At 43.9% G+C, this 26,347-nt stretch overlaps 1 protein-coding gene and 1 long non-coding RNA gene across 2 annotated transcripts; both read left to right on the plus strand.

Annotated features, from left to right (window-relative positions):
- Window positions 1-14,138: 14,138 nt before the first annotated feature.
- On the plus strand, window positions 14,139-17,709 carry LOC135568876 (deleted in malignant brain tumors 1 protein-like; the record flags this gene model as incomplete). The annotated part of the gene is made up of 3 exons (XM_065015652.1): window positions 14,139-14,445; window positions 16,375-16,650; window positions 17,459-17,709. Coding segments are annotated over 3 exons (834 nt in total), but the record flags the coding sequence as incomplete, so codon positions are not given.
- Window positions 17,710-25,262: 7,553 nt separating this feature from the next.
- On the plus strand, window positions 25,263-26,338 carry LOC135568874 (uncharacterized). Its single transcript, XR_010462756.1, has 3 exons — window positions 25,263-25,279; window positions 25,508-25,819; window positions 26,220-26,338. It is a non-coding gene; the product is annotated as an uncharacterized LOC135568874 (long non-coding RNA).
- Window positions 26,339-26,347: the final 9 nt, after the last annotated feature.

Genomic DNA, 26,347 nt, shown 5'->3' on the forward strand with positions numbered 1-26,347 from the left:
AACACCATCACTGTTAACACCATCACTGTTCTAGAGTTTCCCCTGTTAACACCATCACTGTTAACACCATCACTGTTCTAGAGTTATCCCTGTTAACACCATCACTGTTCTAGAGTTTCTCCTGTTAACACCATCACTGTTCTAGAGTTTTCCCTGTTAACACCATCACTGTTCTAGAGTTTCTCCTGTTAACACCATCACTGTTCTAGAGTTTCCCCTGTTAACACCATCACTGTTAACACCATCACTGTTCTAGAGTTATCCCTGTTAACACCATCACTGTTCTAGAGTTTTCCCTGTTAACACCATCACTGTTCTAGAGTTATCCCTGTTAACACCATCACTGTTCTAGAGTTTTCCCTGTTAACACCATCACTGTTCTAGAGTTTTCCCTGTTAACACCATCACTGTTCTAGAGTTTTCCCTGTTGACACCATCACTGTTCTAGAGTTTTCCCTGTTGACACCATCACTGTTCTAGAGTTTTCCCTGTTAACACCATCACTGTTCTAGAGTTTTCCCTGTTGACACCATCTCTGTTCTAGAGCTTTCCCTGTTGACACCATCAACGTGTCCCTTTACTCTGGTAAATGTGATCAACGGAATATTATCCACTTTCACTGCAACAAACCGAAACTAAACCAACTATGTAAGAGATGTTGTAGACAGAACGCATCGGAGTAGGATTCTATTGCATTGACACGACTCATCCTGTACTCGACACAGACCGGTGCGGCAGAAAATCTAAATTGATGGTAGGTCACTCTGGTAGATCTACATTATGATCAAATAGCCACAGTTGCCCACTTGTCCACTGTTAACTGTTACTTAAAGGGGGTACAGCCTCAGCGTTCACAGTAAACACACACTGGAAATTGCACAGAATTTTTGCAACATTCAATTTTGAGCTCAGCAGACCTGAAATCTGCTCAGTGAAGGAAAAAGTTAGAGGGAACATTGGTGATGATGTCATGCATCTGACTGTTGTATATTCAGTGTGTCAATGATTGATTGTATCTTTCCCAATGGAAATGAAGGAGAGTATATGTTACATTTTATAATGGTCTTATGTTAGAGTAGGAGAAGAGTGGGGGGGTGTAGATGCTAGAGGTCTATGACCTGAGTCAAGATCAACAGGCCTGATGCTACATGTCAGGAAGAGAGAGAGAACGAGAGAACGAGAGAGGGGGAGGGGGGGAGAAAGGGAGGGAGGTGTCAAAAGACAGAGGACTGACATAGTAACATACAGTCAACTGAATATAGTCAACCAGTAACCTCTTCCACTATTGGCTCAGCTCAGCTTGACCCCTGACCTATGGAACTGAGCGAATGAGAAAACAAAAACAGACAAAAGCAAATATGTTAGATTATATATAATCTCCTCTGCAGAGAGATGGTCATCTTTCCACATTGTGACTGTTGTGGTGAGGTCTTGTTGAGAAATGTCACACCATTTCTCAGTGCTCAATGTCTCAACACTGTTTCTCAAGAGAACCACAACCATTTGTCCTGCTCGTCTCTCACAGCTTAGTTCAGTCTACTGCTAAATAACAGGATATGGAGAAACAGCATTTGGCTGTGAGTCCAGAACCATGAGTCAGTCATGTAGACAAAGGGGAAGTGTTCTAGCAGAGGGAGCAAATCTCATCAGAACATCATGTGACTTTAATTAAATACATAGATACACTAGATAAACATTATTACAGACTAATTAAATACATAGATACATTATTACAGACTAATTAAATACATAGATACATTATTACAGACTAATTAAATACATAGATACACTAGATAAACATTATTACAGACTAATTAAATACATAGATACATTATTACAGACTAATTAAATACATAGATACACTATTACAGACTAATTAAATACATAGATACATTATTACAGACTAATTAAATACATATATATATATATACTAGATATATACTAGATACTAGATAAATATATATATATATACTAGATAAACATTTGACAGGGGAGGAGGAAGGAAGAGAGCAACTGGGGGAGACAGGAGAAGGAAGGAAGAGAGCAACTGGGGGAGACAGGGGAGGAGGAAGGAAGAGAGCAACTGGGGAGACAGGGGAGAAGGGAGGAAGAGAGCAACTGGGGGAGACAGGGGAGAAGGGAGGAAGAGAGCAACTGGGGAGACAGGGGAGAAGGGAGGAAGAGAGCAACTGGGGGAGACAGGGGAGAAGGGAGGAAGAGAGCAACTGGGGGAGACAGGGGAGAAGGGAGGAAGAGAGCAACTGGGGAGACAGGGGAGAAGGGAGGAAGAGAGCAAATGGGGGAGACAGGGGAGAAGGGAGGAAGAGAGCAACTGGGGGAGACAGGGGAGAAGGGAGGAAGAGAGCAACTGGGGGAGACAGGGGAGAAGGAAGGAAGAGAGCAACTGGGGGAGACAGGGGAGAAGGGAGGAAGAGAGCAACTGGGGGAGACAGGGGAGAAGGGAGGAAGAGAGCAACTGGGGGAGACAGGGGAGAAGGGAGGAAGAGAGCAACTGCGGGAGACAGGGGAGAAGGGAGGAAGAGAGCAACTGGGGGAGACAGGGGAGAAGGGAGGAAGAGAGCAAATGGGGAGACCGGGGAGAAGGGAGGAAGAGAGCAAATGGGGGAGGAGGAAGGAAGAGAGCAACTGGGGGAGACAGGGGAGAAGGGAGGAAGAGAGCAAATGGGGGAGACAGGGGAGAAGGGAGGAAGAGAGCAACTGGGGGAGACAGGGGAGAAGGGAGGAAGAGAGCAACTGGGGGAGACAGGGGAGAAGGGAGGAAGAGAGCAAATGGGGGAGACCGGGGAGAAGGGAGGAAGAGAGCAAATGGGGGAGACAGGGGAGAAGGGAGGAAGAGAGCAACTGGGGGAGACAGGGAAGAAGGAAGGAGGAGAGCAACTGGGGGAGACAGGGGAGAAGGGAGGAAGAGAGCAACTGGGGGAGACAGGGGAGAAGGGAGGAAGAGAGCAAATGGGGGAGACAGGGGAGAAGGGAGGAAGAGAGCAACTGGGGGAGAAAGGGGAGAAAGGAGGAAGAGAGCAACTGGGGGAGACAGGGGAGAAGGAAGGAAGAGAGCAACTGGGGGAGACAGGGGAGAAGGGAGGAGGAGAGCAACTGGGGGAGACAGGGGAGAAGGGAGGAAGAGAGCAACTGGGGGAGACAGGGGAGAAGGGAGGAAGAGAGCAACTGGGGGAGACAGGGGAGAAGGGAGGAAGAGAGCAACTGCGGGAGACAGGGGAGAAGGGAGGAAGAGAGCAACTGGGGGAGACAGGGGAGAAGGGAGGAAGAGAGCAACTGGGGGAGACAGGGGAGGAGGAAGGAAGAGAGCAACTGGGGGAGGAGGAAGGAAGAGAGCAACTGGGGGAGACAGGGGAGAAGGGAGGAAGAGAGCAACTGGGGGAGACAGGGGAGAAGAGAGGAAGAGAGCAACTGGGGAGACAGGGGAGAAGGGAGGAAGAGAGCAACTGGGGGAGACAGGGGAGAAGGGAGGAAGAGAGCAACTGGGGGAGACGGGAGAAGGAAGGAAGAGAGCAACTGGGGGAGACAGGGGAGAAGGGAGGAAGAGAGCAACTGGGGGAGACAGGGGAGAAGGGAGGAAGAGAGCAACTGGGGGAGACAGGGGAGGAGGAAGGAAGAGAGCAACTGGGGGAGGAGGAAGGAAGAGAGCAACTGGGGGAGACAGGGGAGAAGGGAGGAAGAGAGCAACTGGGGGAGACAGGGGAGAAGGGAGGAAGAGAGCAACTGGGGGAGACAGGGGAGAAGGGAGGAAGAGAGCAACTGGGGGAGACAGGGGAGAAGGGAGGAAGGGAGCAACTGGGGGAGACAGGGAGAAGGAAGGAAGAGAGCAACTGGGGGAGACAGGGGAGAAGGGAGGGAAGAGAACGGGGAGACATGGGAAGGGAGGAAGAGAGCAACTGGGAGACGGGAGAAGGAAGGAAGAGAGCAACTGGGGGAGACAGGGGAGGAGGGAGAGAGAGGGTGAGGAACATAGTGTGTAAAAGGGTGACTAACTTGTCTGTGCCGATGAAGATAGCTGACTTTGAGAGCATGAGGGCTCAACCGTCTAGAGTTACCACAGATCACACTATTCTCTGATCCATTCTCCATGTTTCCACATAGCTGAGTTCCTGCAGATAATGAAAAACTGAAAAACAGGATGTGTCACACCCAAATGGCTCTTGGCTGTACGCCCAGAATTATCACACAAGTCACGAGGTGAACTCAAGCAGTAGAAAGTTAGAGGTGATATTATAGCACACACTATGTGTAACTTTGTTGCTCTGTCAGCAGTTTCCTGTGGAGTTTTTCTAATGTCAGTGTTTCCTGTAGGTAGGTGGGTTTAACGGATCTTATCTGCTTAAAAGTTTGTCACATCATAGAAGTAAGGAAGTAATGCGATAGAAGTCACTGTCTTCTGTCTTCATGACAGTAGACTTGTTTCGCTCAGTGGAGCCCCAGTTAGAGACAGATATGATACCTGCAGTGGTACTGATGACCCTGTTGTGGAGCACAGGTAGGATGCTCTTATACTGATATACACTTGTGACAGTTACTGAGATATGATTTGATATTGTAAGATATATTATAATTTGCAGGGTTAGTAAAATAACATACAACTGGAAGCAGACAGTAAAAATGTGTCTCAAAGCAGGACAATGATGTGATCACCTGTAAATGTACTTTACTGTAGTCTAACTGTTCATCTGGGACAGGCACTAATGTACAGTGTATTCCGAAAATGTTCCCACGTTTTGTTACAGCCTTACTTTAAAATTGATTGATGAGAAAAATAAATAATGCAATCTTCACACAGTACCACATAAAGACAAAGCACAAACATGTTTTTAGAATTGTTCATATTTATAACACATAAAAAACAGAAATACCTTATTCACATAAGTTTTCAGACCCTTTGCTATGAGACTCGAAATTGAGCTTGTGTTCATCCTGTTTCCAGTGATCATCCTTGAGATGTTTCTACAATTTGATTGGAGGCCACTTGCAGTAAATTCAATTGATTGGACATGATTTGGAAATGTACACACCTGTCTGTATAAAAGTGGATAGAGTAACAAAGACTGTTATGCAGTGGGTTAAAGTACCTAAGTAAAAATACTTGAAAGTACTACATAAGTAGTTTTTTGGGTGTCAGTACGTTAATTACAGACTTTAGTTAAATACATAGATACATTATTACAGACTAATTAAATACATAGATACATTATTACAGACTTTAGTTAAATACATAGATACATTATTACAGACTAATTAAATACATAGGATACATCTACATAGATACACTAGATAAACATTGTAACAGACTAATTAAATACGTAGATATATTATTACAGACTAATTAAATACATAGATACACTATTACAGACTAATTAAATACATAGATACATTATTACAGACTAATTAAATACATAGATACACTATTACAGACTAATTAAATACATAGATACACTATTACAGACTAATTAAATACATAGATACATTATTACAGACTAATTAAATACATAGATACATTATTACAGACTAATTAAATACATAGATATATTATTACAGACTTTATTTAAGTACATAGATACATTATTACAGACTAATTAAATACATAGATACATTATTACAGACTAATTAAATACATAGATATATTATTACAGACTTTATTTAAGTACATAGATACACTATTACAGACTAATTAAATACATAGATACATTATTACAGACTAATTAAATACATAGATACATTATTACAGACTTTATTTAAGTACATAGATACACTATTACAGACTAATTAAATACATAGATACATTATTACAGACTTTATTTAAGTACATAGATACACTATTACAGACTAATTAAATACATAGATACATTATTACAGACTTTATTTAAGTACATAGATACACTATTACAGACTAATTAAATACATAGATACATTATTACAGACTTTATTTAAGTACATAGATACACTATTACAGACTAATTATATCATTAAGACTAATTAAATACATAGATACACTATACAGACTAATTAAATACATAGATACATTATTACAGACTTTATTTAAGTACATAGATAAATTATTACAGACTTTATTTAAGTACATAGATACATTATTACAGACTTACTTATAGTCACATAGATACATTATTACTGACTAATTAAATCACATAGATACACTAGATAAACATTGTAACAGACTAATTAAATACGTAGATATATTATTACAGACTAATTAAATACATAGGTACACTAGATAAACATTTGACAGGGGAGGAGGAAGGAAGAGAGCAACTGGGGGAGACAGGGGAGAAGGGAGGAAGAGAGCAACTGGGGAGGGAGAGACAGGGGAGAAGGGAGAAGGAAGGAGAGAGCAACTGGGGGAGACAGGGGAGAAGGGAGGAAGAGAGCAAATGGGGGAGACAGGGGAGAAGGGAGGAAGAAAGCAACTGGGGGAGACTGGGGAGAAGGGAGGAAGAGAGCAACTGGGGGAGACAGGGGAGAAGGGAGGAAGAGAGCAAATGGGGGAGACAGGGGAGAAGGGAGGAAGAGAGCAACTGGGGGAGACAGGGGAGAAGGGAGGAGGAGAGCAACTGGGGGAGACAGGGGAGAAGGGAGGAAGAGAGCAACTGGGGGAGACAGGGGAGAAGGGAGGAAGAGAGCAAATGGGGGAGACAGGGGGAAGGAAGGAAGAGAGCAACTGGGGAGAAAGGGAGAAGGAGGAAGAGAGCAACTGGGGAGACAGGGAGAAGGAAGGAAGAGAGCAACTGGGGGAGACAGGGGAGAAGGAAGGAAGAGAGCAACTGGGGAGACAGGGGAGAAGGGAGGAAGAGAGCAACTGGGGGAGACAGGGGAGAAGGAAGGAAGAGAGCAACTGGGGGAGACAGGGGAGAAGGGAGGAAGAGAGCAACTGGGGGAGACAGGGGAGGAGGAAGGAAGAGAGCAACTGGGGAGAGGAGGAGGAAGGAAGAGAGCAACTGGGGGAGGAGGAAGGAAGAGAGCAACTGGGGGAGACAGGGGAGAAGGGAGGAAGAGAGCAACTGGGGAGACAGGGAAGAAGGGAGGAAGAGAGCAACTGGGGAGACAGGGGAGAAGGGAGGAAGAGAGCAACTGGGGGAGACAGGGGAGAAGGAGGAAGAGAGCAGACAGGAGAGCAGGGGAGCTGGGGGAGACAGGGGAGGAGGGAGGAAGAGAGCAACTGGGGAGACAGGGGAGGAGGGAGGAAGAGAGCAACTGGGGGAGACGGGAGAAGGAAGGAAGAGAGCAACTGGGGGAGACAGGGGAGAAGGGAGGAAGAGAGCAACTGGGGGAGACGGGAGAAGGAAGGAAGAGAGCAAATGGGGGAGACAGGGGAGAAGGAAGGAAGAGAGCAACTGGGGGAGACAGGGGAGGAGGGAGAGAGAGGGTGAGGAACATAGTGTGTAAAAGGGTGACTAACTTGTCTGTGCAGATGAAGATAGCTGACTTTGAGAGCATGAGGGCTCAACCGTCTAGAGTTACCACAGATCACACTATTCTCTGATCCGTTCTCCATGTTTCCACATAGCTGAGTTCCTGCAGATAATGAAAAACTGAAAAACAGGATGTGTCACACCCAAATGGCTCTTGGCTGTACGCCCAGAATTATCACACAAGTCACGAGGTGAACTCAAGCAGTAGAAAGTTAGAGGTGATATTATAGCACACACTATGTGTAACTTTGTTGCTCTGTCAGCAGTTTCCTGTGGAGTTTTTCTAATGTCAGTGTTTCCTGTAGGTAGGTGGGTTTAACGGATCTTATCTGCTTAAAAGTTTGTCACATCATAGAAGTAAGGAAGTAATGCGATAGAAGTCACTGTCTTCTGTCTTCATGACAGTAGACTTGTTTCGCTCAGTGGAGCCCCAGTTAGAGACAGCCATTATACCCGCTGTGAAATTGATGATTATGTTCTGGAGCACAGGTAGGATGCTGTTATAGTGATATACACTTGTGACAGTTACTGAGATATGATTTAACATTGTAAGATATATTATAATTTGCAGGGTTAGTAAAATAACATGCAACTGGAAGCAGACAGTAAAAATGTGTCTCAAAGCAGGAACATGATGTGATCACCTGTAAATGTACTTTACTGTAGTCTAATTGTCCATCTGGGACAGGCACTAATGTACAGTGTATTCCGAAAATGTTCCCACATTTTGTTACAGCCTTACTTTAAAATTGATTGATGAGAAAAATAAATAATGCAATCTTCACACAGTACCACATAAAGACAAAGCAAAAACATGTTTTTAGAATTGTTCATATTTATAACACATAAAAAACAGAAATACCTTATTCACATAAGTTTTCAGACCCTTTGCTATGAGACTCGAAATTGAGCTTGTGTTCATCCTGTTTCCAGTGATCATCCTTGAGATGTTTCTACAATTTGATTGGAGGCCACTTGCAGTAAATTCAATTGATTGGACATGATTTGGAAATGTACACACCTGTCTGTATAAAAGTGGATAGAGTAACAAAGACTGTTATGCACTGGGTTAAAGTACTTAAGTAAAAATACTTGAAAGTACTACATAAGTCGTTTTTTGGGTGTCAGCACTTTAATTCCAGACTTTAGTTAAATACATAGATACACTAGATAAACACTATAACATACCTTAAGGGAACATTTTGACACTCGCCATATGGTTAGTGAGAAAGTCCATATTGCAAATGTACGGTCCCTTTCTAGACGTCCGAAAACGTTTCTAAAATTTGCGGACAACGTCGGGCCGTGCGGCAGGGCCAGATCTTCCAGGAAGTCATCAAACGAACTCTCTCGGACATTCGGTTTCCGTTTGATAAAATATTCAAATTTTGGTCATTTTTCCGCTGTCCCGGTAAATCCCACAAGAGGGCGAATGGAATCATATTGCAAATGTGCAAAACATCACCAATCACGACGTGGCCTTATTTCCTAAATGGAAAATATTTTGAAGACGAAACTTGGTGAGCATAGGTTTGGCATAATGGGCAGTTGGCCCCGAACAAGATGGTGTCGAGGCCTCAACGGTTTTTGAGTTATGGCCATTTTTCTGGGATTAAAGGTCAACAATGAAAATAGAAAAATAATTTGACCGCTTCACATCAAAGTAAGTGAACCTACGGTGTCAATAAAAAAAGAACCAGCCATTTATCTATTTAAGAGAAATCGTACAATGTCAAATTGGTGATGTTCCAAGATAGGTGTTTTTTGTTATTGAAAAGTTACAGATCCAGTTGCAGTGTGTTCATACGAATCTTTTTAAAGTGTGCTTTGGAGCTCTGCGAGATTTCTGTGATTTTCTGAAGTAACACACACTCATTCAATCCTCTGTAAATAAGTCAGTTCTTAACATAAAGACTTAAAACTGAATATTGTATAAGTGCCTAGCCCAAGGAGGATGTGTGTTCACTTTCAGCTTCCTGTGTAAACCAGAAGTGCCTTAAAATGGTGTCATAGCTGCTGTTTCGAAGGGTTAAAAAGGTAAGATCTTTTTAAAACTTCATATGTGTGATTAGGCAACCCCCATGAACTGTAAATCAGTCATTTTACCCAACAGATGTCAAAGAAAAGCTCTCTCTCTCACACACACACACACACACCCGCAGCAAGAATGCCATGATTGGTGTCACAGGGGCTGTTTCGAAGGGTTAAAAAGGTCATATCTTTTCAAAACTTCATATTTGTGATTAAGCAACCCCCATGAACTGTAAATCAGTCATGTCTCCCATAAAATATCTAAGAAAAAAATCACACACAGCTAGGACAGAGGGACACATTGAGGTACGTAGAGACAGACAGTGCCTGCAATAGTTACAGTGCCTTGCGAAAGTATTCGGCCCCCTTGAACTTTGCGACCTTTTGCCACATTTCAGGCTTCAAACATAAAGATATAAAACTGAAATGTTTTGTGAAGAATCAACAACAAGTGGGACACAATCATGAAGTGGAACGACATTTATTGGATATTTCAAAGTTTTTTAACATATCAAAAACTGAAAAATTGGGCGTGCAAAATTATTCAGCCCCTTTACTTTCAGTGCAGCAAACTCTCTCCAGAAGTTCAGTGAGGATCTCTGAATGATCCAATGTTGACCTAAATGACTAATGATGATAAATACAATCCACCTGTGTGTAATCAAGTCTCCGTATAAATGCACCTGCACTGTGATAGTCTCAGAGGTCCGTTAAAAGCGCAGAGAGCATCATGAAGAACAAGGAACACACCAGTTCTAGAGCTCAGGTCGATAGTGCGAGGTGAGTTACATGGCTCTAGAAGGTTCTCGGACCGAGAAACAGCCTCGTACATTTGCAATGACTTCAATTCATTTTGACCATTACGAAAATGCCGACATTTAGAAAAGTCCCAGAGTCACAAGACTAGGTGCATTGAAATCGGATCGGCCCATAGAGACGGCCCCCAACGTTTCTGTCCGATAGCTCATTCAAGGACCCCGTAGCAAGGCATGGAAAAAAGTGGATTTTCAGCACCAATGCAAATGCGCTACGCTAAATGCTAATAGCGCTCGTTAAAACTCAAACGTTCATTAAAACACACATGCAGGGTACTGAATTAAAGCTACACTCGTTGTGAATCCAGCCAACAAGTCAGATTTTTAAAATGCTTTTCGACGAAAGCATGAGAAGCTATTATCTGATAGCATGCAACACCCCGAAATACCTGAAGGGGACGTAAAACCAAATAATTAGCATAGCCGGTGCTACACAAAACGCAGAAATAAAATATAAAACATTCATTACCTTTGACGAGCTTCTTTGTTGGCACTCCTAGATGTCCCATAAACATCACTATTGGGTCTTTTTTTTTCGATTAAATCGGTCCATATATACCCTAAATATCGATCTATGAAAAGTATGTGATCCAGGAAAAAACACAGTTTTAAAACGCAACGTCATTTTTTTTTTTTTTTTTAAATTAAAAAAGTCGACGATAAACTTCGAAATACTTTTGTAATCCAACTTTAGGTATTAGTACACGTTAATAATCTATCAAATTGATCACGGGGCGATGTGTATTCAATAGCTCCACGTCTTAAAATCATGGTCGAAAATGTATCTTCCAAAACATCCTGTCGGAGACCGGAAGGAATGGGCTCTCTCTTACTCGTTTGACCAAGAAACAAAGCCCAGGCAATTGACAAGACTGGCGACATCGTGTGGAAGCTGTAGGACTTGCAATCTCAGCCCCATGTAATTTGCTTTCCCATAGACAATACATGCAAGTTGCGCATTGATATATTTTCCAGTTTTTGGTGATCAGTTTTTCTTGCGCTTTTCGATGAAACACACGTTATGTTATAGTCACAGCCGTGATTTAACCAGTTTTAGAAACGTCAGAGTGTTTTCTATCCACACATACTAATCATATGCATATACTATATTCCTGGCATGAGTAGGAGGACGCTGGAATGTTGCGCAATTTTTAACAGAATGTTTGAAAAAGTAAGGGGGGTGATACGTTTTCGAGAAAAAAAAAACGTTTTTCAAAATTTTACTCTTGGGTCTTGACTTGCAATATGAAAAAAAAAAAAAAGTGAAGAGCACTATAGCCATCTGTTGGATTTTTAAAGTGTTACACACTTAGCATTTTATATGGCATTGCAATCAACTTTGAATGAAGCGGCCTTGAATTGAGTGGTATTGGACACCGTGTATATGGTTAAAATGCGGTGCCAATATGTTCCCATTCATTTTTGTCTATTTGAGATTGGGAGTTCCTTACATACTATAATTAAATATATAGATACATTATTACAGACATTAATTAAATACATAGATACATTTATTACATACATTAGTTAAATACATAGAGACACTAGATAAACATAACAGCAATTTTGCCACCATAGACAATCTCAGCCAGCCGGCTCCTTGGAACCCTCTCAGCCAGCTAGCTCCACTAGGGCCCTCTCAGCCAGCTATCTCTATTAGGGCCCTCTCAGCCAGCCGGCTCCACCAGGACCCGCTCAGCCAGCTAGCTCCACTAGGGCCCTCTCAGCCAGGCTGCTCTTCTGCTGAGGCCCTCTCAGCCATCTAGCTCCACTAGGGCCCTATCAGCCAATCGGCTAAACTAGGGCCCTCATACCCAGCCGGATCCACTGGGGCCCTCTCAGCCAACCCGGCTCAACTGGGAGCCCTCAGCCTGCCAGCCAGCCATCTGCAGAATATACACTAAATCACCAAAAGTATGTCGACACTGTTCTCAATACAAAAATCATGGATTTAGTCCCCCCTTTGTTTGCCATAACAGCCTCAGTCTTCTGGGAAGGCTTTCCACTACATGGTGGAACATTGCTGCTATAACAGCCTCCAGTCTTCTGGGAAGGCTTTCCACTACATGGTGGAACATTGCTGCTATAACAGCCTCAGTCTTCTGGGAAGGCTTTCCACTACATGGTGGAACATTTGCTGCTATAACAGCCTCAGTCTTCTGGAAGGCTTTCCACTACATGGTGGAACATTTGCTGCTATAACAGCCTCCAGTCTTCTGGGAAGGCTCCACTACATGGTGTGGAACATTGCTGCTATAACAGCCTCCAGTCTTCTGGGAAGGCTTTCCACTAGATGTTGGAACATTGCTGCTATAACAGCCTCCAGTCTTCTGGGAAGGCTTTCCACTAGATGTTGGAACATTGCTGCTATAACAGCCTCCAGTCTTCTGGGAAGGCTTTCCACTAGATGTTGGAACATTGCTGCTATAACAGCCTCCACTGTTCTGCGAAGGCTTTCCCTAGATGGTGGAACATTGCTGCAGTGACTTGCTTCCATTCAGCCACAAGAGCATTAGTGAGGTGGGCGATTAGACCTGACTCGAAAGTCGTTGTTCCAATTCATCCCAAAGGTTTTCGATGGAGTTGAGGTCAGGGCTTTTTGTGAAGTTCAACCACACAAAGATTTGAAGGGGTGTCCTATACTTTTGTATATATAGTGTATGTACACATGGGTGTTGTTGTACCATACCAACGATAAGCCTGTCTTCCCCATCACATCATGAGGTCATGTTGATGTTCATTTTAACCTCTGTCTCTCTCTTTCTCCTCTGACTCCTCCCTTTCTCATTTGTTTCTCTCTGTATCTCTGTCTCTCTGTCTGTCTCTTTCTCCTCTGTCTCTCTCTTTCTCCTCAGATCTCCAGGCTCAAGCGTCAGTCCACCAGGTAGGTAGAGTATAAATCTACAGTGATTATAGCAGTTCAATATTGGTCAACTTTATTATCACATGGAGAAATTCATGTGTCCATACAAACCATTCTAAAAACCCAATAACAAGTAGTGTTTTATGGAACTACTAATACTTGTCAACCACAAGCATTACTGCTGTTAGAATATGAATCACTGTCATCATCTGTCCTCACCACTGTGTTTTCCTCTCTGCTGTTTTACAGCTGAATACTCAGTCAGACTGGTGGATGGGACCACTTCCCTGTTCTGGGAAAGTGGAAGTCTTCTACAGAGGAGGTGGTTGAGTCTATGTCCTAGTTGGTGGAGCATAATGAAAGAGGCCAAGGTTTTGTGTAGGGAGAGCTGAACTGTGGGAATCATGGCTGAATCTATTGGACCTCTGGTTGAGGATGGAAGAAAAAGAGGATTATTTCTTTATAGTTGTAGGAAATGAGTCATTGTTTAGACAGTGTGACATCAGGGAGAACCTGGATTACTGCTTTGGTGAATATCATCATGTGATCTGTTCAGGTAGAGACTGGTCTTATTGAGAGATTTATTTATACATTATACAATATTACCATGTCATGTTTTATGTGTTTTAATTCATTTAAATAGAGGGAGAGATGTCAGATGTATTTAAACATTATATTTGTGTTTGTATATTGGTTTATGGGAGATGTTCATGGGCAGATCATTGTAGTTCCAGATGGTACTGAAATTGAAGCTGCCTGATGGATGTCAGCTGTTTATTTTCTATGAGTGAACTTATTCCTGTCTCCTGCCTGCATTATTCCCAACCTATCCTGAGTGACTAAGAACCCATGTCTACCTCTTACAGTATCAAACATAGCAAACTACAATCTTTTATCCAACATATTTGTGTTTAGTCCTTGACAGTGTCATCAACAAAACTGAATGAATGTTCAACCAACTCTTTTCTCCAGAGTCTGTGTGGGCTTGTGGATGGAGCTGGTCTCTGCTCTGGGAGAGTGGAGGTGAAGTCCAGTCAGTCCTGGGCCTCAGTGTGTGAAGTTGACTTTGACCGGCAGGATGCAGAGGTAGTCTGTAGGGATATTGGCTGTGGGGCTCCTGCAGCTCTACAGGGGGGCTCTATGGAGAAGGTGAGGGTCAGACCTGGGATAAAGAGTTCCAGTGTAAAGGCAAAGAGTCCCTTCTCCCTGGACTGTGACACCTCAGACAGAAAACACAACACCTGCCTACCTGGTAATGCTGTTGGACTCACCTGCTCAGGTAAGAAACAGTTTGTCACTCAGTCAACATTGTTTCTCACCTGGAGTGAAGAACATGAGAGACAATACACAGTGGGGAGAACAAGTATTTGATACACTCCCGATTTTGCAGGTTTTCCTACTTTCAACGAAGGTCTGTAATTTTATCATAGGTACACTTCAACTGTAAGAGGCGGAATCTAAAACAAAATCCAGAAAATCACATTGTATGATTTTTTAAAGAATTAATTGCATTTTATTGCATGACATAAGTATTTGATACATCAGAAAAGCAGAACTTAATATTTGGTACAGAAACCTTTGTTAGCAATTACAGAGATCATACGTTTCCTGTAGTTCTTGACCAGGTTTGCACACACTGCAGCAGGGATTTTGGCCCACTCCTCCATACAGACCTTCTCCAGATCGTTCAGGTTTCGGGGCTGTCGCTGGGCAATACGGACTTTCAGCTCCCTCCAAAGATTTTCTATTGGGTTCAGCTCTGGAGACTGGCTAGGCCACTACAGGATATTGAGATGCTTCTTACAGAGCCACCTTTGTTGCCCTGGCTGTGTGTTTCGGTCGTTTTCATGCTGGAAGACCCAGCCATCACCCATCTTCAATGCTCTTACTGAGGGAAGGAGGTTGTTGGCCAAGATCTCACGATACATGGCCCCATCCATCCTCCCCTCAATACGGTGCAGTCGTCATGTCCCCTTTGCAGAAAAGCATCCCCAAATAATTATGTTTCCACCTCCATGCTTCACGGTTGGGATGGTGTTCTTGGGGTTGTAATCATCCTTCTTCTTCCTCCAAACACGGCGAGTGGAGTTTAGACCAAAAGCTATATTTTTGTCTCATCAGACCACATGACCTTATCCCATTCCTCCTCTGGATCATCCAGATGGTCATTGGCAAACTTCAGATGGGCCTGGACATGCGCTGGCTTGAGCAGGGGGACCTTGCGTGCGCTGCAGGATTTTAATCCATGACGGCGTAGTGTGTTACTAATGGTTTTCTTTGAGACTGTGGTCCCAGCTCTCTTCAGGTCATTGACCAGGTTCTGCCGTGTAGTTCTGGGCTGATCCCTCACCTTCCTCATGATCATTGATGCCCCATGAGGTGAGATCTTGCATGGAGCCCCAGACCGAGGGTGATTGACCGTCATCTTGAACTAATTCCATTTTCTAATAATTGCGCCAAAAGTTGTTGCCTTCTCACCAAGCTGCTTGCCTATTGTCCTGTAGCCCATCCCAGCCTTGTGCAGGTCTACAATTTTATCCCTGATGTCCTTACACAGCTCTCTGGTCTTGGCCATTGTAGAGAGGTTGGAGTCTGTTTGATTGAGTGTGTGGACGGGTGTCTTTTATACAGGTAACGAGTTCAAACAGGTGCAGTTAATACAGGTAATGAGTGGAGAACAGGAGGGCTTAATAAACAATAACTAACAGGTCTGTGAGATCCGGAATTCTTACTGGTTGGTAGGTGATCAAATACTTATGTCATGCAATAAAATGCAAATTATTTACTTAAAAAGCATACAATGTGATTTTCTGGATTTTTGTTTTAGATTCCGCCTCTCACAGTTGTTTTTATTTATATTTATTTGTTTTTACTTTATTTAACTAGGCAAGTCAGTTAAGAACAAATGTTTATTTATAATGACAGCCTAGGAACCGTGGGTTAACTGCCTGTTCAGGGGCAGAACATTGTCAGCTCAGGGATTTGAACTTGCAACCTTCCGGTTACTTGTCCAACACTCTAACCACTAGGCTACCCTTCCGCCCCAGTTGAAGTGGACCTATGATAAAAATGATCATATACCTCTACATGCTTTGTAAGTAGGAAAACCTGCAAAATTGGCAGTGTATCAAATAATTGTTCTCCACACTGTAGGTGTGTTTTAGTGAGTAAATAGTAAGATTACTGTCTCTCGATTTTCTTTTCTCAGAGCCTGATAATGTGAGGCTGGTGGGAGGAGGCAGTCGCTGTGCTGGTGGAGTGGAGTGGTACGACCAGGGAGAGTGGAGGACTGTGGGAACTCTCTCTGACGTGAAGGCTATGGCTGCAGTAGTGTGTAGACAGTTGGGTTGTGGCTCCACTCTTTCAGTACTACCTGGAGACACCACTAGAAGGTTTGGAGTTTCCTGTTCTGGGTCTGAGTCTTCACTAAGGGAGTGTTTGACAAGTTATGATCTCCTTCCTGGACTCACAGTGATCTGCTCAGGTAATAACAAGATACACTATATGGCCAACAGTAAGTGGACTTTAGTGGATTCGCCTTTTTCAGTCACACCTGTTGCTGACAGGTGTATAAAATCAAGCACACCGCCATGCAATCTCCATAGACAAACATTGACAGTAGAATGGACTTACTGAAGATCTCATTTACTTTCAACGTGGCAAGTCTAGAAGCAACAACGGCTCAGCTGTGAAGTGGTAGACAATACAAGCTCACAGAACGGACCACCAAGTGTTGAAGTGTGTAGAGCGTAATAATCCTCTGTTGTAAAACTCACTGCTGAGTTCCACATACTTTTGTCCATGTATTATATCTCCCTTCCTGGACTCACAGTGATCTGCTCAGAAATATCAACATATTATAATTATATTCAACTGATTTCCTTCATTCATACAACTTCCTCTGCACCTCTCATGATGACTGTTTAGCTTGTAAGTCTACTTTGCAAAATAGATCACTCAGTCAAGTAGGAATCAAATACACCTTAAATATCCCAGAATGCTTTTGTATTTGAGTTTTACCTCATTGAAAGTCTCTACTCACTACCACATGTCATGTTATTGTCACATCTAAATGAGGAAAGTAGTTGAGGAGCTACGTTTTCTTTTCTCTCCTCTAGTTCCAGATGTCCTGCTTAAGCCTGATATCAACATATGTTGTCTCAGTGACTGTAGGCCCAATACTCATTTTGCCCTGTGAGGGAGGGAGGCTGGCACTGTTACATGCTGATGTTATTTTCATATCTATAGGAAACTAGTTGAAGAGGTTTTTCTTGTTCTCTTTATTGTTACAGATCTCCTGGTCCAGCCTGATATCTCCCTGACTGACTCATTGGGAGGGGTCTCCAGGGACCACAACTTCACCATCACCTGCTCCACTCAGCCACAGTACCCAGGAGGCTCCTTCCTCCTCACGTTCACCGGCTCCAACATACAGCAGATCCAGCCAGCTGTCAATCACTCTGCTGCCTTCCACTTCCCTGCTGCAGATGACTCCCACCAAGGGAACTACAGCTGTGTTTATGACAATTATGTTTTCTCATAACTTCTCCTCTGAGAGTGAGCTCCTCTCCCCTCGCCATCACAGGTAATTGTGTGTGAAGAGGAGAGGGGGAGGAGAGGAAATGAGAGAGGGAGAGGGTTGGGAGGAGAGGAGAGGAGGAGAAGGGGAGAGGAGGTACTGTTTGTCTCCCACCGTTCCACTCAGAGGACTCTACCTTCTGGTATCAAGTGGGCGTTTCCTCCATATTTAGTAAAACCAGTCATTTCAGTGAAGGGAACAAGTGTACACTTTAGGAGAAAGGAGAGATAATTGGGGCAATGCTTCTTTCTTGTCTACAGTCCTGCGTCTGTGACACCAGATTACCACCTAGTGGCCATAAGAGGAACTGTCCTGTCAGTGTGTTTTTACTGCTGGCTCAAAACAACAACATGACCTGAAAACAGGATATGATTCATGTGTGAGTACTAAAAGCAAATGAATATAGGATATATTGTAGTATATTTATTATATATGTGGGTCTGATAAGTAAACACTCTTAATGTTTGCTGTTTTATCACTCAGAAGAACATTGGGAACTATGTAACCAACACATGAAACCTCATGATATGAGTGATAAGAAGTGTTTAAAAAGGTGAGTTCTGAACCCTGTAGACGACTGCACTACTTCTGAAGAAGACCAGAGTCATTTCAGAATGAAGACTGCTATAGTTCTGATGGTGTTGCTGTTCTGTCTGTCTGGGGCCTGGACTCAGGGAGAGACTGGAGGGGTGACTAGTAGTTCTGCCTGCTGCCCGAAATTACACTAAATCACTAAAAGTATGTGGACACCTGCTGTTCAAACATCTCAATCAGAAATAATGCATTTGCATGGATTTAGTCCCCCCCCTTTGCTGCTATAACAGCCTCCACTCTTCTGGGAAGGCTTTCCACTAGATGTTGGAACATTGCTGCTATAACAGCCTCCACTCTTCTGGGAAGGCTTTCCACTAGATGTAGGAACATTGCTGCTTAACAGCCTCTACAAGGCTTTCCACTAGATGTAGGAACATTGCTGCTATAACAGCCTCCAGTCTCTGGGAAGGCTCCACTAGATGTTGGAACATTGCTGCTATAACAGCCTCCACTAAGACTAGATGTAGGAACATTGCTGCTATAACAGCCTCCACTCTGGGAAGCTTTCCACTAGATGTAGGAACTATAACAGCCTCTTCTTCTGGGAAGGCTTTCCACTAGATGTAGGAACATTGCTGCTATAACAGCCTCCAGTCTTCTGGGGAAGCTTTTCCACTAGATGTTGGAACATTGCTGCTATAACAGCCTCCACTCTTCTGGGAAGGCTTTCCACTAGATGTAGAACATTGCTGCTATAACAGCCTCCAGTCTTCTGGGAATGCTTTCCACTAGATGTAGGAACATTGCTGCAGTGACTTGCTTCCATTCAGCCACAAGAGCATTAGGAGGTCGGGTGATTAGACCTGACCAAGTCGTTGTTCCAATTCATCCCAAAGGTTTTCGATGGAGTTGAGGTCAGGGCTTTGTGAAGTTCAACCACATAATTTGAAGGGTGTCCACATACTTTTGTATATATAGGTATGTACACATGGGTGTTGTTCCACCATACCAACAATAAGCCTGTCTTCCACATCACATCATGAAAGGTCATGTTGATGTTCATTTAACCTCTGTCTCTCTCTTTCTCCTCTGTCTCTCTCTTCTCCTCAGATCTCCAGGTTCAAAGCGTCAGTCCACCAGGTAGGTAGAGTATAAATCTACAGTGATTATAGCAGTTCAATATTAGTCAACTTTATTATCCCACATGGAGAAATGCATGTGTCCATACAAACCATTCTAAAACCCAACAAGTAGTGTTTTATGGAACTACTAATACTTGTCAACCACAAAGCATCACTGCTGTTAGAATAACAGAATCACTGTCATCATCTGTCCTCACCACTGTGTTTTCCTCTCTGCTGTTTACAGCTGAATACTCAGTCAGACTGGTGAATGGGACCACTTCCCTGTTCTGGGACAGTGGAAGTCTTCTACAGAGGAGAGTGGTTGGGTCTATGTCCTGTGTGGTGGAGCATGAGAGATGTTAAGGTTTTTGTGTAGAGAGCTGAACTGTGGGAATCCTGTATCTGAATCTATAGGACCTCTGATTGAAGATGGAAGAAGAGGAGTATTTCTTTATAGTTGTAGGGGAAATGAGTCATTGTTTAGACAGTGTGACATCAGAGGAAGACCTGGTGTCTGTAATGGTGGATATTATCATCATGTGACCTGTTCAGGTAAGAGACTGGTCATATTGAGACATTTATTTGTACATTATACAATATTACTTTATTGAAGTGAACTTATTCCTGTCTCCTGCCTGCATTATTCCCAACCCGATCCTGAGTGACGAAGAACCCATTTCTACCTCTTACAGTATCAAATGTAGCAAACTACAATCTTTTATCCAACATATTTGTGTTTAGTCCTCAACAGTGTCATCAACAAAACTGATTGAATGTTCAACCAACTCTTTTTCTCCAGAGTCTGTGAAGCTTGTGGATGGAGCTGGTCTCTGCTCTGGGAGAGTGGAGGTGAAGTCCAATCAGTCCTGGGCCCTCAGTGTGTGAAGCTGACTTTGACCGGCAGGATGCAGAGGTAGTCTGTAGGGATGTTGGCTGTGGGGCTCCTGCAGCTCTACAGGGGGGGCTCTATGGAGAAGGTGGGGGTCAGACCTGGGATAAAGAGTTCCAGTGTAAAGGCAATGAGTCCCTTCTCCTGGACTGTGACACCTCAGACAGAGAGAACAACACCTGCCTACCTGGTAATGCTGTTGGACTCACCTGCTCAGGTAAGAAACAGTTTGTCACTCAGTCAACATTGTTTCTCACCTGGAGTGAAGAATATGAGAGACAATATAGGTGTGTTTTAGTGAGAAAATAGTAAGATTACTGTCTCTCTCTTTTATTTTCTCAGAGCCTGATGATGTGAGGCTGGTGGGAGGCTGTCGCTGTGCTGGTGGAGTGGAGTGGTACGACCAGGGAGAGTGGAGGACTGTGGGAACTCTCTGACGTGAAGGCTATAGCTGCAGTTGTGTGTAGACAGCTGGATTGTGGCTCCACTGTTTCAGCACTAACAGGAAACATCACTAGAGGGTTTGGAGTTTCCTGTTCTGGGTCTGAGTCTTCACTGAGGAATGTTCCAGAAGTTATGATCTCCTTCCTGGACTCACAGTGATCTGCTCAGGTAATAACAAGATGCACTATATTGCCAACAGTAAGTGGACTTCAGTGGATTCGGCTTTTTCAGTCAAACCTGTTGCTGACAGGTGTCTAAAATCAAGCACACAGCCATGCAATCTCCATAGACAAACATTGCCATTAGAAGAGTCTTACTGAAGATCTCAGTGACTTTCAACGTGGCAAGTCTAGGAGCAACAAACGGCTCAGTCGTGAAGTGGTAGACAACACAAGCTCACAGAACGGACCGCCGAGTGTTGAAGTGTGTAGAGCGTAAGAATAATCCTCTGTTGTAAAACTCACTGCTGAGTTCCACATACTTTTGTCCATGTATTATATCTCCTTCCTGGACTCACAGTGATCTGCTCAGGAAATATCAACATATTATAATTATATTCAACTGATTTCCTTCATTCATACAACTTCCTCTGCACCTCTCATGATGACTGTTTAGCTTGTCAGTCTGCTTTACTAAATAGATCACTCAGTCAAGTAGGAATCAAATACCACTTAAATATCCCAGAATGCTTTTGTGTTTGAGTGTTATCTCAGTGAACGTCTCTACTCACTACCACTGTCACATGTCATGTTATTGTCACATCTAAATGAGGAAAGTAGTTGAGGAGCTACATTTTTCTTTTTCTCTCTCTAGTTCCAGATGTCCTGCTTCAGCCTGATATCAACATACAGTATATCACAATAGTGAGTACACCGCTTGCATTTTTGTAAATATTTGAGTATATCTTTTCATGTGACAACACTGAAGAAATGACACTTTGCTACATTGTAAAGTAGTGAGTGTACAGTTTGTATAACAGTGTAAATTTGCTGTCCCCGCAAAATAACTCAACACACAGCCATTAATGTCTAAACCGCTGGCAACAAAAGTGAGTACACCTCTAAGTGAAAATGTCAAAATCGGGCCCAAAGTGTCAATATTTTGTGTGGCCACCATCATTTTCCAGCACTTCCTTAACCCTCTTGGGCATGGAGTTCACCAGAGCTTCACAGGTTGCCACTGGAGTCCTCTTCCACTCCTCCATGATGACATCACGGAGCTGGTGGATGTTAGACCTTGCACTCCTCCACCTTCCGTTTGGAGGATGCCCCACAGATGCTCAATAGGGTTTAGGTCTGGAGACATGCTTGGCCAGTCCATCACCTTTACCCTCAGCTCCTTTAGCAAGGTCGTGGTCGTCTTGGAGGTGTGTTTGGGGTCGTTATCATGTTGGAATACTGCCCTGCGGCCCAGTCTCCAAAGGGAGGGGATCATGCTCTGCTTCAGTATGTCACAGTACATGTTGGCATTCATGGTTCCCTCAATGGACTGTAGCTCCCTAGTACCGGCAGCACTCATGCAGCCCCAGACCATGACACTCCCACCACCATGCTTGACTGTAGGCAAGACACACTTGTCTTTGTACTCCTCACCTGGTTGCCGCCACACAAGATTGACACCATCTGAACCAAATAAGTTTATCTTTGTCTCATCAGACCACAGGATATGGTTCCAGTAATACATGTCCTTAGTCTGCTTGTCTTCAGCAAACTGTTTGCGGGCTTTCTTGTGCATCATCTTTAGAAGAGGCTTCCTTCTGGGACGACAGCCATGCAGACCAATTTGATGCAGTGTACGGCGTATGGTCTGAGCACTGACAGGCTGACCCCCCACCCCTTCAACCTCTGCAGCAATGCTGGCAGCACTCATACGTCTATTTCCCAAAGACAACCTCTGGATACGACGCTGAGCACGTGCACTCAACTTCTTTGGTCGACCATGGCGAGGCCTGTTCTGAGTGGAACCTGTCCAGTTAAACCGCTGCATGGTCTTGGCCACCGTGCTGCAGCTCAGTTTCAGGGTCTTGGCAATCTTCTTATAGCCCAGGCCATCTTTATGTAGAGCAACAATTCTTTTTTTCAGATCCTCAGCAAGTTATTTGCCATGAGATGCCATGTTGAACTTCCAGTCAGTATGAGGGAGTGTGAGAGCGATGACACCAAATTTAACACACCTGCTCCCCATTCACACCTGAGACCTTGTAACACTAACGAGTCACATGACACCGGGGAGGGAAATGGCTAATTGGGCCCAATTTGGACATTTTCACTTAGGGGTGTACTCACTTTTGTTGCCAGTGGTTTAGACATTAATGGCTGTGTGTTGAGTTATTTTGAGGGGACAGCAAATTGACACTGTTATACAAACTGTACACTCACTACTTTACAATGTAGCAAAGTGTCATTTCTTCAGTGTTGTCACATGAAAAGATATACTCAAATATTTACAAAAATGTGAGGGGTGTACTCACTTTTGTGATATACTGTATGTTGTCTCAGTGACTGTAGGCCCACTACTCATGTTGCCCTGAGAGGGAGGGTGGCTGGCACTGTTACATGCTGATGTTATTGTCATATCTATAGGAAACTAGTTGAAGAGGTTTTTCTTGTTCTCTTTATTGTTACAGATCTCCTGGTCCAGCCTGATATCTTCCTGACTGACTCAATGGGAGGGTCTTCAGGGCCACCAGGGGCCCGAGGTGTTTAGGGGCTACAGCTTCACCCATCACCTGCTCCACTCAGCCACAGTACCCAGGAGGCTCCTTCCTCCCTCACATTCACCGACTCAACAGAACCCAGACCCAGCCAGCTGTCAATCACTCTGCTGCCTTCCTCTTCCCTGCTGCAGATGACTCCCACCAAGGGAACTACAGCTGTGTTTATGACAATGATGTTTTCTCTCATAACTTCTCCTCTGAGAGTGAGCTCCTCTCCCTCACCATCACAGGTAACTGGGTGTTAAGAGGAGACGGGGAGGAGAGGAGATGAGATGAGATGAGAGAGGGAGAGGGTTGAGGAGAGGAGAGGAGATGAGAGAGGGAGAGGAGAGGGTTGAGGAGAGGAGAGGAGATGAGAGAGGGAGAGGGAGAGGGTTGAGGAGATGAGATGAGAGAGGGAGAGGAGATGAGAGAGGGAGAGGGAGAGGGTTGAGGAGAGGAGAGGAGATGGGAGAGGGAGAGGGTGAGGGGAGAGGGAGGAGATGAGATGAGAGAGGGAGAGGGTTGAGGAGAGGAGAGGAGATGAGATGAGAGAGGGAGAGGGTTGAGGAGAGGAGAGGAGATGAGAGAGGAGAGGGAGAGGGTTGAGGAGATGAGATGAGAGAGGGAGAGGGAGATGAGAGAGGGAGAGGGTTGAGGAGAGGAGAGAGGAGAGGAGAGGAGATGAGAGAGGGAGAGGGGAGAGGGTATGGGAGAGGGGAGGAGAAGAGAGGAGGGAGAGGAGAGGGAGAGGAGAGGAGAGGAGAGGAGAGGAGAGGAGAGGAGAGGAGAGGAGAGGAGAGAGGGAGAGGGAGAGGGTTGAGGAGAGGAGAGGGAGGGGGGAGAAGGGGAGAGGAGGTACTGTTTATCTCCTATCATTCCACTCAGAGGGACTGTACATTCTGTTATCAAGTGGGCGTTTCCACTATATTTAGTTTACCAGTCATTTCAGTGAAGGGAACAAGTGTACACTTTAGGAGAAAGGAGAGATAATTGGGACAATGCTTCTTTCTTGTCTACAGTCCTGTCTGTGACACCAGATTACCACCTAGTGGCCATAAGAGGAACTGTCCTGTCAGTGTGTTTTTACTGCTGGCTCAAAACAACACATGACCTGCATACATGATATGATTCATGTGAGTACTAAAAGCAAATGAATATAGTATATTATAGTATATGTATTATATATGTGGGTCTGATAAGTAAACACTCTAAATGTTTGCTGTTTTATCACTCAGAAGAACATGGGGCACTATTTAACCAAACACATGTGAAACCTCATGATATGAGTGATAAGGTGTTTAAAAAGGTGAGTTCTGAACCCTGTAGACTACTGCACTACTTCTGAAGAAGACCAGAGTCATTTCAGAATGAAGACTGCTATAGTTCTGACGGTTTTGCTGTTCTGTCTGTCTGGGGCCTGGACTCAGGGAGAGACTGGAGGGGTGACCAGTAGGTCCGTCCGCCCCCCCCCCCCCCCCCTTTGCTGCTATAACAGCCTCCAGTCTTCTGGGAAGGCTTTCCACTAGATGTTGGAACATTGCTACAGTGACTTGCTTCCATTCAGCCACAAGAACATTAGTGAAGTCGGGTGATTAGACCTTTAGGTGTTCAATGGAGTTGAGGTCAGGGCTTTGTAAAGTTCTTCCACACAATTTGAAGGGGTGTCCACATACTTTTGTAAATATAGTGTGTGTACACATGGGTGTTGTTGCACCATACCAACAATAAGCCTGTCTACCCCATCACATCATGAGGTCATGTTGATGTTCATTTAACCTCTGTCTCTCTCTGCCTCTGTCTCTCTCTTTCTCCTCAGATCTCCAGGCTCAAGCGTCAGTCCACCAGGTAGGTAGAGTATAAATCTACAGTGATTATAGCAGTTCAATATTCGTCAACTTTATTACCCACAAGGAGAAATTCATGTGTCCATACAAACCATTCTAAAACCCAATAACAAGTAGTGTTTTATGGAACTACTAATACTTGTCAACCACAAAGCATCACTGCTGTTAGAATAACAGAATCACTGTCATCATCTGTCCTCACCACTGTGTTTTCCTCTGCTGTTTACAGCTGAACTCTCAGTCAGACTGGTGAATGGAACCACTTCCTGTTCTGGGAAAGTGGAAGTCTTCTACAGAGGAGAGTGGTTGGGTCTATGTCCTAGTTGGTGGAGCATAATGAAAGAGACTAAGGTTTTGTGTAGAGAGCTGAACTGTGGGAATCCTGTAGCTGAATCTAGAGGACCTCTGATTGAAGATGGAAGAGGAGGAGGATTATTTCTTTATAGTTGTAGGGGAAATGAGTCATTGTTTAGACAATGTGAGATCAGAGGAGAACCTGGTGTCTGTGATGGTGGATATTATCATCATGTGACCTGTTCAGGTAAGAGACTGGTCATATTGAGACATTTATTTGTTCAATATATAATATTGCCATGTATCATGTTTTATGTCAGATGTATTTAAACATTACATTATATTTGTTTTTTCATATTGGTTTATGGGGAGATGTTCATGGGCAGATCATTGTAGTTCAGATGGTACTGAAGTGAAGCTGCCTGATGGATGTCCAGCTGTTTATTTTCTATAAAGTGAAGTGAACTTATTCCTGTCTCCTGCCTGCATTATTCCCAACCCTATTCTGAGTGACTAAGAACCCATTTCTATCTCTTACAGTATCAGACATAGCAAACTACAATCTTTTATCCAACATATTTGTGTTTAGTCCTTGACAGTGTCATCAACAAAACTGATTGAATGTTCAACCAACTCTTTTTATCCAGAGTCTGTGCGGCTTGTGGATGGAGCTGGTCTCTGCTCTGGGAGAGTGGAGGTGAAGTCCAATCAGTCCTGGGCCTCAGTGTGTGAAGCTGACTTTGACCGGCAGGATGCAGAGGTAGTCTGTGGGGGA

This window comes from Oncorhynchus nerka, unplaced genomic scaffold (assembly GCF_034236695.1).
Source record: "Oncorhynchus nerka isolate Pitt River unplaced genomic scaffold, Oner_Uvic_2.0 unplaced_scaffold_1365, whole genome shotgun sequence".
Taxonomy (NCBI): Eukaryota; Metazoa; Chordata; class Actinopteri; order Salmoniformes; family Salmonidae; genus Oncorhynchus; species Oncorhynchus nerka.